Here is a 15,035-nt window from a genome sequence, read left to right as displayed (position 1 = left end):
GAAACAATAGAAGGTTCATATTACTTGATACTGCTTACATAAAAAAAAAAAATGGTTTAAGGCAGGGGTTATGGCTAATAGAGTTGACTTCTGAAACTGTCACTTCTAATAGCTTTTCCTAGAGAAGTGACCAAATATTTTTCTTTTCTTCCCAGCTGTCCCTTTTCCTCCAAGCCATCGGCTCACAGCTAAGGAAGTGTTTGATAATGATGGAAAACCCCGTGTGGATATTTTAAAGGCACATCTTATGAAGGAAGGGAGGCTGGAAGAGAGTGTTGCTTTGAGAATAATAACAGAGGGTGCTTCAATTCTCCGTCAAGAAAAAAACTTGCTGGATATAGATGCTCCAGTTACAGGTAAGTGCTGTTTTTTATTTTAATTGGTGCATACAAGCACATATATGATTATTATACTTATGTTACATTTATGAGACTCCACACATACAGTACTTCTCTAAGGCATATCAACAAAGCTATTCAAAATCTCTGTTGAAGCTGGCAGTCCATCTCTCCTCTCACACATCAACAGTCCCTGGACCTAGCAAGCACTCTGTTAATTCTTTTTTTTCCCTCATGTACAAGTTTCTGAGGTAAACTGAGGCACGTACAACAATATGAACACTTTAAAAACATAAATATAACAAAAAACATACTTCATCACAGCTTAGAATTCATAGTAGAAACTGGATGCATGTACTAGGATATATACCCCAATAATTAACCAATGCCACAGAGCTGTTACTTGCCAAAGACATATTAACACCAACCATTAAATTAAAATATCTGCTAAAAGCAAAAAGAGGCCATATTAAAGGAAACAAATGCATTGCCACACAGAAAGCAAATCAGAAGTTAGAAAATTTCAGAACTAAGTTCAAGGCAAAAATGGAAACACTGGACAAAATGGAAAAAAGTGTTTAATCTCTCAACAATGCATTTGCTCTCATTGTGCTACTTATTCCTTTTGGCTTCTTTATTTTCTTAATTATAAGAACATTTCCTTTCATTATTTCAGAGCAAGCCTAAAACTAAGTTTGAATCATATGACTGAGGTAAAGGCCACCTACAAAATTCTGGAATGAGTATGTGGTAGAACAAGCCAGAGACTTTTGTGAGGTTAAGGCTGTTCTTTCAGTCTTATATTCCAAAAGAACCCTTCTGTTTAAGAAACAAAAGGTCTCAGCCAAAGACGACAAGTCTGAAGTGGGTAGATGGCAGGGTGCACAGGCAGTGTGGGGAGGAGAGGAGAAGGGCAGGTAACAGCCGTGGCTATGGCCTTAAACCTGGGTAGGGGCTGAAGCCCAAGCTATAGCAGCTGCCTGCCCCCACCCTCCAACTGGGCTTTCCTTCTATATTAAATGGGGTGGGGGAGAGTGGGGGATTCATCTTAAAATTGAAGAAATATGGTAAGTTCTATAGGAAAAGTTCTATAGGGAGATACTATCTTATTCTCCACTGTTTGAGATGGGCAGAGAGGGTGGCTAGAAGGAAGACCATTCTATCCTGTGTATGTACCATAAAGAAATCCACTCTCTCAGCTAAAAAGAGGAGCAGCAAAACTAATCCCTAAAAGACGACAGAACTCTGAAAGATGGGAACAGCTTGAGTGATGTCCACTCTATATGTGGAAATGAACTGCATAGCACACATCACTTTTTTCAGAAATGCTAGAAGAATAGGTTACTTGATGAAGAAAATATAGTGGAAGTATGCTGACTACTGGAAACCAAGAAACAAAGAAGGAGCTCCTTGCCTTAAAGAGAAGAGATTGTCAGAAATGTGTAGAAAGAGAAAAGAAGCAACTTAGACTTGAGGAGAGCCAGAAGGAAGTCTTAAAAATAAAATAAAAAAACAACAAAAAACTGAGGGCAGACTCCAAAAAATCTTTTAATGGGTGAGTAATTGAGAATGATGGACTCACTATTTTGAGTAACACCTCTGAACTTACTTCTGGAGATGATGATAATCAAGGAAAAGAGGAGAAACAAACCACATCTCTGAAAGCAGGAAAATCCTGAATTAATATAAATAATCTTGAAAGCCATTATGCATTTAAGATGTGTGCAAGAGAGAGAATGCCAAGGAAAAAAATGTATCCTCTAATTCTTTACATAACTTTTTCCTTTAAATTTTGAGGGTAAAATTATATACCCTCAAAAATATGACACAGAATAGTTTCCATTGGGTCAATTTGTATATGAAACCAAATGATATATTGTTAATATACAGGAGACTTTTGGTTTTAAAATGATTGTTTATTTGCATAATAAAATGTTCAATAAATATACAATGCAACAACATTATTTTTTATTTAAGATATTAGTTAGTTCTTGACTTGCATTTGTCTGGAACCTCTAATGTGATTGTCATTTTGCATGTTGTTTTTCAGTGTAGTGATGTATATGGTATTATGTATAATTTAGTCTTTCAGATTCTAGAATTTTTAATTTATTTAATTAAGCATGGGTGCAAAAATATTTCTCTGATAAAACTGAGACAAGCATTGAGGTGAGTGTGTTTTATTTGTCATGGAAAAATAGTACAATTTTATATCATTAGAATCTGCTTCTTAGTACTGGAGTTGGTATTCTATATGACCCAGTGACATTTTCCCTGCAGTTTTATTGAAGTCAATATATCTCTGAGATTAAATACATCCTGGTGACCAGGAGAAGGTTAATATTATTTAATATCTCTTGACAGTAGCACAGTTTGACTTTTCAAGAAAACAAAGGCCTTACTTGGTATCTTATGTCCACTTTTGGGGCACTGCACTTCAATAACGATATGGAGAGAACAGAAAGCGTCCAGCAAAGAGTGAGAAAAATAATTTTGGAGGTTGGAGAAACATGATTCATGACAAAAAGCTGAAAGAACCAGGAGTGTTTAGAAAATTTAAATGATTTAATTTTAAGAAGAGAAGATGCTGGCGGAGGGGGGTGGGATGAAGGTTGGGATGGGAGTAGAATTTGATAGCTGTGTCCAGTTATTTGAAGGGTGGTTATAAAGAAGATGGGGATAGACTGTGTTCTGTGGCCAGACAGGACAGGACTAGGGGCAACTGTGTTAGATGTAAAGGGAAAGCTGAGTTTGATGTAAAGGTCCGCTATCAGTAACAAACATTTCACTGTTGTTAAAGTTTGGAACAGGCAACCTAGAAAAGTTGTTTTTAAGAACAGTTTAGACAAACACTTGTTCGAGATAGTTTAGAAAGAGATGATCTTTCCTGAAGCAGTAGTTGGATTATATGACCTCCTGAGGTCCCTTCTTGCCCTTCTTTTCTGTGCTTCTAAAATGGAAACTGTGACAGTGTTGCAGGAGAATTCTTTATGTCAGTGTTGTCCCTGCTCTGCTGTATTTCCTCTTTAATTCTGAATTTGTGTGGCCTGGATTGACTTTGCAGGAATTTCAGTAGGAAGTTATAAATGTTTGGATAGAAAGTTTCCACACTACATCAGGTAGAATTTTATTTTTTTTTTTGAAAATCGTAACCAAGATGAGTTATTTATGAGAACCTGGCTAGAAAACGTTGCCTTATCCATATTAAAACACCGCCCCCCCCCCCCCCCCCCCTTGTTTTCTTTAAGAAGTTCTAGAGCAAGGGTCAACCTGTGATACAGGTGCCATAATGGGCACAAACGTCCTCTTTGTGTGGAACATGGCATAGATTTCATAGACATTAGGGGCTGGAAGGGACCTCACGAGATTGAGTCTAGCCTCCCCACCATAGGCAGGAAGTCAGCTGGGATCAGGTGACCCCAGCAAGAAATATATCCACCTGTTTTTGAAAGAGTCCAGACTAGGTGCTTGCAGAGTAGGTGGCGGTGGCAAGTGGGGACGTCAGTGGCACACAGAAATTTAATAATTCTGTCTTAAGAGCAGGAATTAAAGAATGTGTAATAAGGCACAGTGTCTCACACCCACCAGATATTGGTCACTTTCTCATTATGTGCAAATATCAATCCTGTGCCTTGAATTAGGCACAGGTCTGGTGGAAAAATTATTTTTAATTCCATGTTCAGATACTGTTTGGAAAGTTATACATTCCAGTCATAATTTGACATTTCCTTGTTATTAAGTGCTTGACTTCACAAAACACTGACAATATTATTTTAACACTTTTTCTATGTGCTGTCGTTGTCTGTATTAAATGAGTCTCAGTTCACTTGTATGCAACCATCTGAAACAATCTGGTATCCACTCTGCGGTTTGAACCTGGGACTATGACTGGTGTGTGCATTAAATACCAGTATTATATTTCTTTGACTTTTTCCTCATGAATTTAATATTTCTTGAGGATGCTGTTTGTGCTTGTTAGTTTTACAGACCTTTGCACAACTGAAGAAATTAGAAGTTTGTTTTTAGATGCCTACAGGAATATCTAAGATAAATCTTTTTCTTGTTGATTACACTGATTTATTTCAGGTCCAATTATAGACTCTTGTACCTCTAGCTTTCCATTCTGGTGCCCTGCTTGCTGCTGCTCCCTCCCCACTGTTACTCTCTTGAGTTTCATTTTGTAAACCGTGAGCACTTTAATTTGCATTATTTTTGCATGTACATATATGTATGAAATGTGATGCCTTTGACACCAAGACCGTTGAATAGTATATTAGCATCAGGACAGAGATGGGGATGATGACTCCATAGGCCTTTTTAAAGAACAGAACTGATTGGGGGAATAGGATATAGAACAGGGGTAAGCAACCTTTTCTGGCTGTGAGCTGGAATGACCCCCAACCAGGTTGGAGGCAAGCGAATTGATGGGTGCTATGACCACCACTGGTCTCCCTAGCTACACAGGGAAAGCATCTGCAGCCCACACAACTTCCTGTGGTGGCAAGGAGGGAATGCCTGAAGAAGGCGACCCCCACTATTGCCAATGCCCCGCGTCTGTGGGCCAGATCCAAAAGTTCCAGATTTGGCCTGCAGGCTGTAAATTGCTGGCCCAGTTCTAGAGTGGCAGGCTGCTGCAGCTTTACGTGAAGAAATCCTAATACCAGATGGAGGAACCTGGTAGTTTACTTATAGCATTACACCCAGAGTGTAAAGAAAAAGAAAAACTCTAGAAATCTCTCATACACAGAAGAATTCTTTAACTTGGAGTCAAGGTGGCTCAAGTGCTGCTGCTTTTTTTTTTTTTTACAGCAATGCATATACTGAAGAAACAAGAAAAAACAAAATGATTCACACTAAATGCCAGCTTATAAGCATTAATGCACTACCAGCTTGATACTCAATTATACCAGCAAGTTAACACCACCTCATGTGGAGTTTCTTGTATACAGTCCTTCACTGGGGACTCTGTGCTTCTGGAATACAAAAGCAAAACGAACCAAAATGAAACAAAAAAGAAACCCTGTGTCTCCCTCAATGCGTATATTAAGAACTAAAACTTCAATGGCAACTGACTTAATTCTGATCTGTACATTTGTTACTTTATCCACACTTTATATTACTCGTGTGTGTGTGTATATATGTGTGTGGAGAGAGCGAGATTTATTTATTGAAGGTAAGGGCTGGAAGGGACCTCAGAAGATCATCAGGTCCAGCCCTGCTGCTCTTGGGCAGGGAAGACCGCTGGGATCAGATGACCCAAGCAAGATAGGCGTGCATCCAGTTGTCCTTTCAAGATTTTCAGGGTAGGTGACTGTACCAAATCTTGGGGGAGTCTGTTCCAGACTGTGGACACTCGAACCATTAAGAAGTTTTTCCTTGTATCCAATTTGAAGCAACTTTCTAGCAAAGCAACTTTCTAGCAGTTTATGTTCATTATTCCTTGTCTTCCCCTGGGATGCCTTGGTGAACAGATGCTCTCCCAGCCCCTGATGTATGCTCTTTATATACTTATAGGCTGCCACCAAGTCCCCCCTAAGCCTTTTCTTTTCTAGGCTGAACAGTCCCATGTCTTTCACCCTCTCCTTATATGGCCTGTTTTCCAGACCTTTGGGTTAGGGACAGACATTACACATAAACCGGTTTAAGTGATCAGAAACTGGTTTAAATCCGTAACAGAACAGATGTTCAGTGCACATAAACCACTTTGGCTGAAATCGGTTTGAGAGAAACCTGGTTGAATGTAGTATCAGACTTAACTGATTTGGGTTAAACGGGTTTATGTAATGTCTGTCCCAGACCCCTTCCTGGTTTAACTTAAACCAGAGTCCCCCAGCATCCTGGCATGCTTTGCAGGCCTGGGTGGGGCTCTCTGATTCAGAGCAGGGCCGCCCCTGCCCCTCTGCTCCCTAGCTGCAGCTTTGGCAGAAACTGCAGGCACAGCAGTGTCTGCCTGGCTTCCCTGTGCCCTCCCAGTCACTGCTTAGGCAGGGATTCCCTCTCCCCACCCCTCCAGCATGGACTGTAGCCAGCATGTGGTATGTTAGCTAATGCTGAGAGGTGTCTGTGTAAGGCAGACAGGACAATGTTCACTTAAGGCTTTTTGAGCTAATCAGCAGGTCAGCTAGTAATGTCCCTCCATTCTTTTCTTGGACAAAGTTGTTTAAGAAGAACTTGAACTAATGACTGAGGCTTTTGTTTTCTTGGTGGGGTGCTAAATTCTATCAACTCTCTGCTGGCTTCCTCATGGTCAGTGTCACAACCCAAAGTTGTGATTTGTTGTTTGTGTGTGCTTCGGCAACGCTAAATTATGTTCCTGCTAAAATTACAGTTTCCTTGCACGGTAGAGTTCTCTGCTGCGGGAGAGAACTCTGGTGCAACGGGGGATTTCCCACCAATTTGCAGCTTCTTTGCATGGTGCATTTCTTTTGCATCTCAGAGATGCACGGTGCAAAGGAGTTCCCGCCATTTGTATTTAGATTCGCGCCACAATATTGGCCGGTTCTAAATGTAGGCACACGTGGCGGCTAGCTATTGGCTTGCTAGCCATACAGAAGGCTTGGGTAGTTTCCGCCCAAGTCGGAGAGAGAGGAAAACTGGAGAGAGACAGAACTCGCCAGGAGGAGGAGACTTCACGCTGTGTGAAGATCTCCAAGCGATGTGGACCCTTGCGGACCCAACGCGCCTCTCTTAAGCAGGCAACAGAGGTCTAAACAGCCTCTGGCCTCTCCCTGTCGCCGAGCGCAATCCTAGATGTATCCCTATCCTATATACACAATTTTCGAACCCACGGAGTCTTAACAGCTCCGGGGGACCTGGGAACCGAACAAAACCCACGGAGATTCAGCTACTCCGTGAGGAAAGAATTGCCAAACCCGCGGAGCCTAAACCACTCTGGGGCCAAAGAACCGAGTTTGTCAGAGTCCTCCAATGAGGACTCAAGCGGAGCTGCACCTGGAAAACTGTCCAGCCTACACCGTGACCATCTTGGGTGTAAGTAAATAATCTTTTCAATCAACCACTACGCCTCCGTAACTAATTCTAGCTCGCGCATATCAAACCGCCCCGCAGTTTTCTCCAGCCCTGCGTGCCTGGGCTGCTGGCCACAGCCCGCGTGCGCAAAGACTGGCCCGGCTCGCCCCCGGCTTGCACAGTCAGGAGAAACAAGGTGGTGGGGAACTGCTCCCTAATAAGAACATCCTTCTGGGGCCTGGCCACACCCCCCCCTCCCCCCAGCTCAACACTGTGGCAGGGAGGGGAGGGCTGCTCTAGCACCACCTGGCTTCTACCCTGAGCCTGTGTGCATGTATTAATATTATGAGCCCCAATACATTTTTAAGTGATATAACTTTAAGTGGTAATAGTCCTTGCTTAGGTGTGTATAAGTGAGAGAAGAATCCTGCCCTATAATTTTAAAATAACTGTTATTAAACAATGTATTGCAAGAAGTTTGATGAGAGAGCATTTTGCATGTGATATTTAGTGTAGAGGGTCATAATATAACCTAATTGGAACTGAGCAAGTTAGAAATAATACTAGTGTGGTTTGGTTGAGTATCATGATGATGATAACTTCATAATGATGATATTGTTTTAACTTGTGATTTCCTTTGCTTTAGTGTTTGTATTCATGTAAGCAAAATAAGCTGTTAAGCTACCATAATTGCTGAGTGTGTGTGTGTGTGTGTGTGTGTGTGTGTGTGTGTAAAGCTAGAAACTTAAAAGTGATATTCAGAGATGTTTTCTTTCTTATGGAAACAAAAAACTGAAGAGGGAAAAGACCTTTCCTGATGCCAGTACATAATTATTCTCCACTATTTTGTCCATGTAGTCCTAAATTACTTTTACTGAGGCTTCTAAATGTTCCCTTGTGAGATTATTCCATGGTCTAATAGACCCCACTGTGCCTAAATGTTTCCTGATGTTCCACCTAAATTTTGCTTTGCTCAACTTGATCCTCATGCTGTCATAAAAATAATGGATATCAACAGGCTGCCGGTACTATGTGGTTAGAACTTTGCAAGAATCAAGAATTGCTAGTGTGATCAGTGGTAAAGCAAGTTAATAAAAAGTGTTTATGCACACTTTGCAGTAAAAGTCAATAAAATTTCAGATTACATCCAAATGTAGCACGCACTGACATGATCTGATGCAGTTAAGGAAACAAGTAAAAGAAACTCTCCACTTTCTAAATTTGAAGCAGCTAGTGACTAAGATAGAACCATAAGGTAGAAATCAAACAATGTTGCTTACCAGAGACCTCCAAGCACTGCATAATCTATTCATATTAGAGGCCTGAGTCAATAACTCTGAAGTTTAAGTCTGAATTAACTTTTCAGTTAGGGAAGTTTTAGTTAAAATCTCCCTATTTCACACTTCAGTAATTGAATTTATGCCACAAACCTAATGAGCCATAGTTGTTAAAAAGAGAAGTGAATTTCCAGGGTAGTTTTCCTAGGTATAATATTTACTCATATGTACGTTTAGGGAAAAAAATGCTATCTAAATCCAAAATTTGGTCCTGAAGATGTAGTGTGTTTGATTTAGCTTATGCTTTGGCTTACCACAAATATGTAATCATCATCTCAACAAGTTTTAAGCATCTCAGCATCAGTGTCAAATCTTAGTAACTCACCACTTTTTATATAAAAAAGATTAATTGGCAAAGGAAAATTTCCCTTTCTCTTAGAATACTGTAGTTTATTTTCATCAAGGACAAATCAACCAAACCAAGTCCTCCAGTTATCAATTGTAGGTTTCTGTGTGAACACTTTTTTTTTTCCTGAATAAGTGGGACTTTCACTTTAGTTTATATTCCTTTTCAAAGTTAGATGGCCTACTCTCAGTTTAGCTATCTTTTATACTCAAATTAGGAAGTACACTGGTATAACTACATCAGGTGCAATGTACAACTTGTATACTATATGGAAATAATGCTTGTATTGCTATTTGGGATTGATGCTGCTTCCACTAGTATTCTACATGCTTTACTGAAGCTCTTTATATATTATCGTTGAATTGTTTGTGACTTTAAAGGACCTGGTTCCCTCAAGTAGGTGCAGGTGGAAACTTGCATGGATTAATTTTTTTTGTTCAGTCCTTTTCCAAATGCATCTGTTAGTTCTAGAGACGAATTGAAATGTCTGCCTGGGTACCAGGTATTAACAAAGTGGCTATGCCTCTCAGCTTAATTGAGCCTGCTTCAGTCTTTAGCTTCTTCAGCATCTGACATTTGGGCAAAGCTGATGTGTTCTTCTAGCAGGTGCTTGAATCCATCAGTATGCCAAGACAATGAATGCTGCAGCGTGTATACTTTAAAACAACTTCACTTGTTACTCCTTATAAATCCATTTATACTCCGTTTCCTTTGGTGCAAAAACCAGATAAACTGAGGTGAAATGGCTGGACCTCGAGTTCCATTTAAAAATAAAATTCTGCTTTATGTGACTTAAAGATCTGAAATGGAGGATGAGATGCTTTGGGCCGAATGAGCAGAAGTAACTTCAATACTGAATTGCTTGGCGGAGGGGGGAAGCAAGCTCATAGAAAGATCCAGTTCACTTCCTCCTCTTTACACTATTTGTTGTTGTAAGCCTTCAAAATGAGGGGAGCTAGACAGTCTTAAGGGTGGTAATACCACAGCACTGTATACTTAAGGGGTATTGTTTACAGAGCTGTCTGTCAATCCTGTAGTGTGCAAGTAGTCTAGCAGCTAGTCTCATTCTGCCCTCCCCAGTTTTGGATGAAAGAACTCCTATACACAGGCGTTAAGCAGGGCATAACTCCCATATTTTGATTCTTATACTGCAGGGACCTGTATGCCTTATTTGTTGATGTGGAATAATTAGTAAGCAAAGGAAGTAAAGGTTTTTATACTATTTATATGAAATTTGTGCAGATTTCTTTGGTTTATGTAGGTCTTTGAGGTGTGTATTGCTGACTGCTATTAATACAGTATCAAAGTAACAACGAGAGAGTTGGCGTAAGAGAGTAAGGTAAGCAAGAGAAAAAGTGAAGATGCATGGCAAGACAAATGCAAAGACAAAATAGTGTATTTAAATTCCCACTTTCTGAGGCATAGTACTGACCCAGGTAAACTACTGAGCATAATTATTCTTTATATTCTTCTGATAGCATGAAATCTTGCATTTCTGAGAATTCAGGAGGAACACAATAACATTTACAAGCACCTGTATCTGTTATGTATTATAATGCATATACAGTGTTGGATAGGGAGCTAAAAATTCATAGTTCCATCTCCAGACTTGTGACTGGACTCCATATTTACATCTCTATCCCTGACATTTCCTACCCCAACCTTCTGCAAAGGCAGGAGGCCAACCCTAGTTGTGAAGTCTCCAGTAATTATGAATGAGTAATTTGCAGGACTTTCCAGGCAGTAGATTTTAAAAAATGCTCTCACATCATTTAGGGACTACATAACTATGGCAATGTTGGAAGTGGGCAGGTGGGTAAAAGTAAATTTCTTTGGGGTAAGCAGTAATCTTTTGTCTTGGTTTTTCTTCTTCATCCAGTCTCTTCTATCACTTCCATCATTATAAGCACCTGAGGCATTTTAAGACAGTAGTTTTCAGCTAATGGCTCACAGCCCAACAGTGGGCCATATTAGTTCTACAGGCAGGCCACAAGAGTAGATATAGGGAGGGTCAGCCAGCTTCTGAATATTTCCACAGCATCAGGCACCATTGTACTGAGATGATGCACTGTATGTCACTGCACTAAGACACTAATAATCCTGGGGACAACAGCAGCTCTGCTGCTTCTGGGTGGGAAGAAACGCATGTAGAACTAGCTCAGGTTCTGCCCAAGGCTGCCTTATGCCAACATAGCTGCCCTGGTAAGATGTTTCACTATTGTGTCACATGCTTCTGTTTCAGGTACTGCTGCCTCTGGCTGTGCATCTGTTGCTTCCAGAGGTCATGCAGATCATTTTGAATGTCTTAGGGTGGACTACCTAACTACGGTTATAAGAACTCCCTGAGCTGTGACAAATATTTTTCATGCTTGGTTTTCTATAATTCATCTTGATAACACAATATCAGATGTTTTAAAAAGTGTTCTTTCCCAGAACATACAATGTTCTCTATGAGGGTTTCTCGCCTCCCCCCCCTGCACACTTCTTTGAGCAGAAAGTATTCTATCGTTCAAAACATTCTTCCTAATTAGTTTAATAAATTCTGGTTTAATATTTAAAAACTTGCTTTAAACCCTAGAGGAGCCATGCTATTTAAACTCAAGACACCAAGCATCAAGGTTCTTTATGCTAATCACAGAGATATTTTACATTTTCAGTCAGTTTCAGAAAATGTTGATTAACTGCACCCCAAAGGGTTGTGAAGATGGTGAGCTCTATTTGCACGGATAGAACATCAAACCACATAACATCCTGTTGACCACTGATGGGTCTTTTTGCAGGGCATCAAACCGTTAATGGGTAATTAAGCTCCCAAATCTCCCAGAGTGCTATCTTCAGAATTTTCTGCACATTGGCTGCTGCCTTGATCTTCAGCAGGAAGTGCAAGGGGAAATGAAAACTCAGTCCTGTGTCTTTTAGAAAATTGGCAGTGCAGGACCTCCACTTTTTTTTTTAATCCTGGCCACAGGCAGCAATGGTTAAGAGACACCAGACTTGTCTGGTACAACAAATTATGAAAACTAGTATTCTTTGCTTTTATGGATTTCTTTTTTATTCTTATCAAAAAAAAAAAGAAAAGAAAACAGGAACACAATAACTTAGATTTAATTTAGTTAGTAGCTTACACAATTGAAAATAAGCACTAACTGCCTTTACTATTACTTGTAATTTTAATTTAGCAGTTCCTATTCAAAGCTATATTATGTTCTTAAAGAAAAACTTAGATGCTTTAATTGAAAGAAGAAATCTTTGGAGAGAAGTCCTTCATCCCATGAGCATGCTCTGAACTATATGATGGAAAATTGCAGTGAATTCATTTAAAGCGTACTTTGAAACCATCTAGCTAAATATTACTATGTTGAGAGCTGTGTGGGAATCCAGTGCAGGAGACAGGCTTCAAACCAATCCATATTTTCTTTAATATCAATTAAAAGACCATAAGAACTTACACTTGGCTTTTCTATATTCTACATGTTGTATTAATGATTAATAAATTACAGTGGGTTAGAAAGAGGTCTATAGTCTACTGATTACTGTCAGAATTGCACAGTTTTTATTAAAGAAAATGTTGGCTATTGAAAATAGTTTTGCTAATGATAGTGGGAAAACTTCATTTTCAAATGCAGTAAAGAGGTTATTTGTGGTCAAAAGTGCTTCCTAAATTAGAGGGTTATAGTCTCCTGTCACTTAAACTAACATAAATCAGCATTAAGACCATAGAAATTAGTACCATTTCAATGGTAGAAAACTGGTGAGTGGAATCAGGTTATTAACTTCAATTATTTTTCACAAAAAGTACCACTTCTTTGTTGGCTCTAAACAGTATTTGTCTATTAAACAAAAACAAACCCCATAGGTGTTATCTTGTGTTTTATATTATAGAAAACACAGACCTGGATATTTATTGTACATAAAAGAGAAGTAGCCATCTTTTGAATTATTTTTTATAATTTGCTCCTTCTTCCTCCCCCACCCAAAAACCCCCCAAAGTTACATCTGTAATACTGACCACTGTGACAGAAGAATATTTTTGCAAATAGCAATATATTATGTGTGATTTCAGAAGTTTAGCTTTTGTTTAAATTTACATACATGTTCAAAGTAAACAAATATTTTAACAATGTATAATGTATTTCAGATCACAGATAGACGGTACCTGACAGTACAAAAATGGCTTTTATTCTTTGGAATATAGAAAAATCTCAAATTATCAGTCAAAAGAACTGCTTCTGAAAGTACCAACCTTTCTAAATTGAACTGATTTAAGATGCCATCTGGTGGTATGCACTGGCTGCATTTAGTTTCTCTGTGTTGTGGAAGTCACCAGGGTCCCATATTCTTTTGCTGTTGAAGAGTAGGAGGTCTGCTGGGAACACTGCAAGAGAGAACTCCAGCCTTTGCTATTATAACTTTTGGGTTCATGAAAATGAGATGTGCCCACATATACAATATGAATTAAATTATACTAAATTTGATTTTTTTTCTGGATCATAGTACATTTTTACAATGTAATTTGAAAAGTTGCTTGTGAGAGAGAAATGAACCTGGACTCTGTTTGATAGATAATGTAGTGAAAGGAAAAAAGAGGACGGCCTTGAAAACTACTTGTTTGTTTTGTGGCTTCCCTCTCCCTTCAAAAAAAAAAAAAAAAAAAAAAAGGCCCCTTTTCCCATTGAAAAAATTCAGAACTGGAATTTTTATCAGTTCTAAATGTCTGTTCTCTGGTTTCTTTGGTTTTTTTTAAAGTTGTATTTCTGTTCATTTAATTTTAATTTTTTTTTTTTTACAAAAGGAAGTTGTATTCCTGTTCATTTTTTTTACTTTGAAAATATCAAGTATTTCAAGATTGGGTTTTTTTGGTTTTTTTTTTTAGTCTTATATGGAGACCTTTTTGGGGATCTCTGAGTGTTTGTGAGAGCACTAGCATCCATGTTAAGGAAGTAAGGGTTTTTAGATTGTTCAACCAATGAGATCATTAATTCAATATACTTGTTCACCATTAGAATGTAAACAGGTGTAAACAAAAACACCATGCTAAACAGTCTACCAGGAAGACAGTCTTTCTTCTCCCAGATGCTCAGGCTTTTTCATTCTGGTTTCCTATGATGTTATCTGTTTGTTAACTCTCCAGTCACCTTGTTCTCACAACTTTTTTCCCTCAAGGCTGGCATTTACTAACTCATCATTTCATCCTTGGTTGTCTCTCTAAAATGTTACTTGTCCTTTTAGAAAACTACCACTACAATACTCATTGCTTTTATGGTCACTACTTTTCTCAATTTTATCTCATTTTTATACCATTCGCTTCTTCTTTCTTCTCAAGTCTTTCCAAACTACTGCTGCTTAAGCTCCTCCCTTATCACATCTTTTCAATGCAGCCATTCTTCCACACTGAGTTAAAGCTCTCTGCCTTTCCCTTAAGGAAAGGAGATGAATAATGCCCACATGAATTTGTCCTCTCATCTCTTCACACAACTCCTAATTTTGCTTGTGTGCTCCACTGTAACATCTCAACTATTCATTTAACCCCCGCACAAAGTAAATCAATGGAAATCTCTCCTCTGGTAGAATTGAAGCTGCATTAGGCCCCTTATCTCCTTCCCTCATTCTTTACTATTCATTTTACACTTTTTGGAACAGCCTCCCACTCTGCAGGTGCACACTTCTTTTAAGATGTTCTTACAGTGGCCTCCATTAAAACATCTAGCAATTGCCAACTGCTACTCTGCACGGGAACATGACTAAAATACATATCACCATTAATGCCCTGTGCTTGGAATAGGAAATAACTGTGCGCCAAAAGCTGGCTTCAGTGCCCGCACCCCTACATCAACTACTTCCTTGTTTCCCTGCACATTTGTCTTGCAATTGAGCTGTTGTCACTTATGACTTAATTGCCTGAAACTAATATCCGTGAGGCAGGAATCTTGCTGTTGTATTTATTGTGTGGAATTATGTGTATTCTTTATAAAATGATGCTTTGCACAATGAAGAATAATAAACTGAAAACACATGATGGATCATCAGGTTAACTGACACCCTAGA

General features: G+C 39.0%; 1 protein-coding gene across 1 annotated transcript in view; it reads left to right on the top strand.

The window, feature by feature from the left end:
• PPP3CA (protein phosphatase 3 catalytic subunit alpha) overlaps positions 1–15,035 on the top strand; it is a 371,469-nt gene that overhangs the window by 142,853 nt on the left and 213,581 nt on the right. The window contains exon 2 of the mRNA XM_014600086.3: positions 156–356. Within this exon, the coding sequence (XP_014455572.1) occupies positions 156–356 (201 nt within the window). The remainder of the gene's footprint in view (positions 1–155; positions 357–15,035) is intronic.

Source organism: Alligator mississippiensis, chromosome 2, assembly GCF_030867095.1.
Source record: "Alligator mississippiensis isolate rAllMis1 chromosome 2, rAllMis1, whole genome shotgun sequence".
Classification (NCBI taxonomy): Eukaryota; Metazoa; Chordata; order Crocodylia; family Alligatoridae; genus Alligator; species Alligator mississippiensis.
The sequence above is the reverse complement of the archived record's forward strand: the minus strand, read 5'-3'. Positions and strand labels throughout refer to the sequence as shown.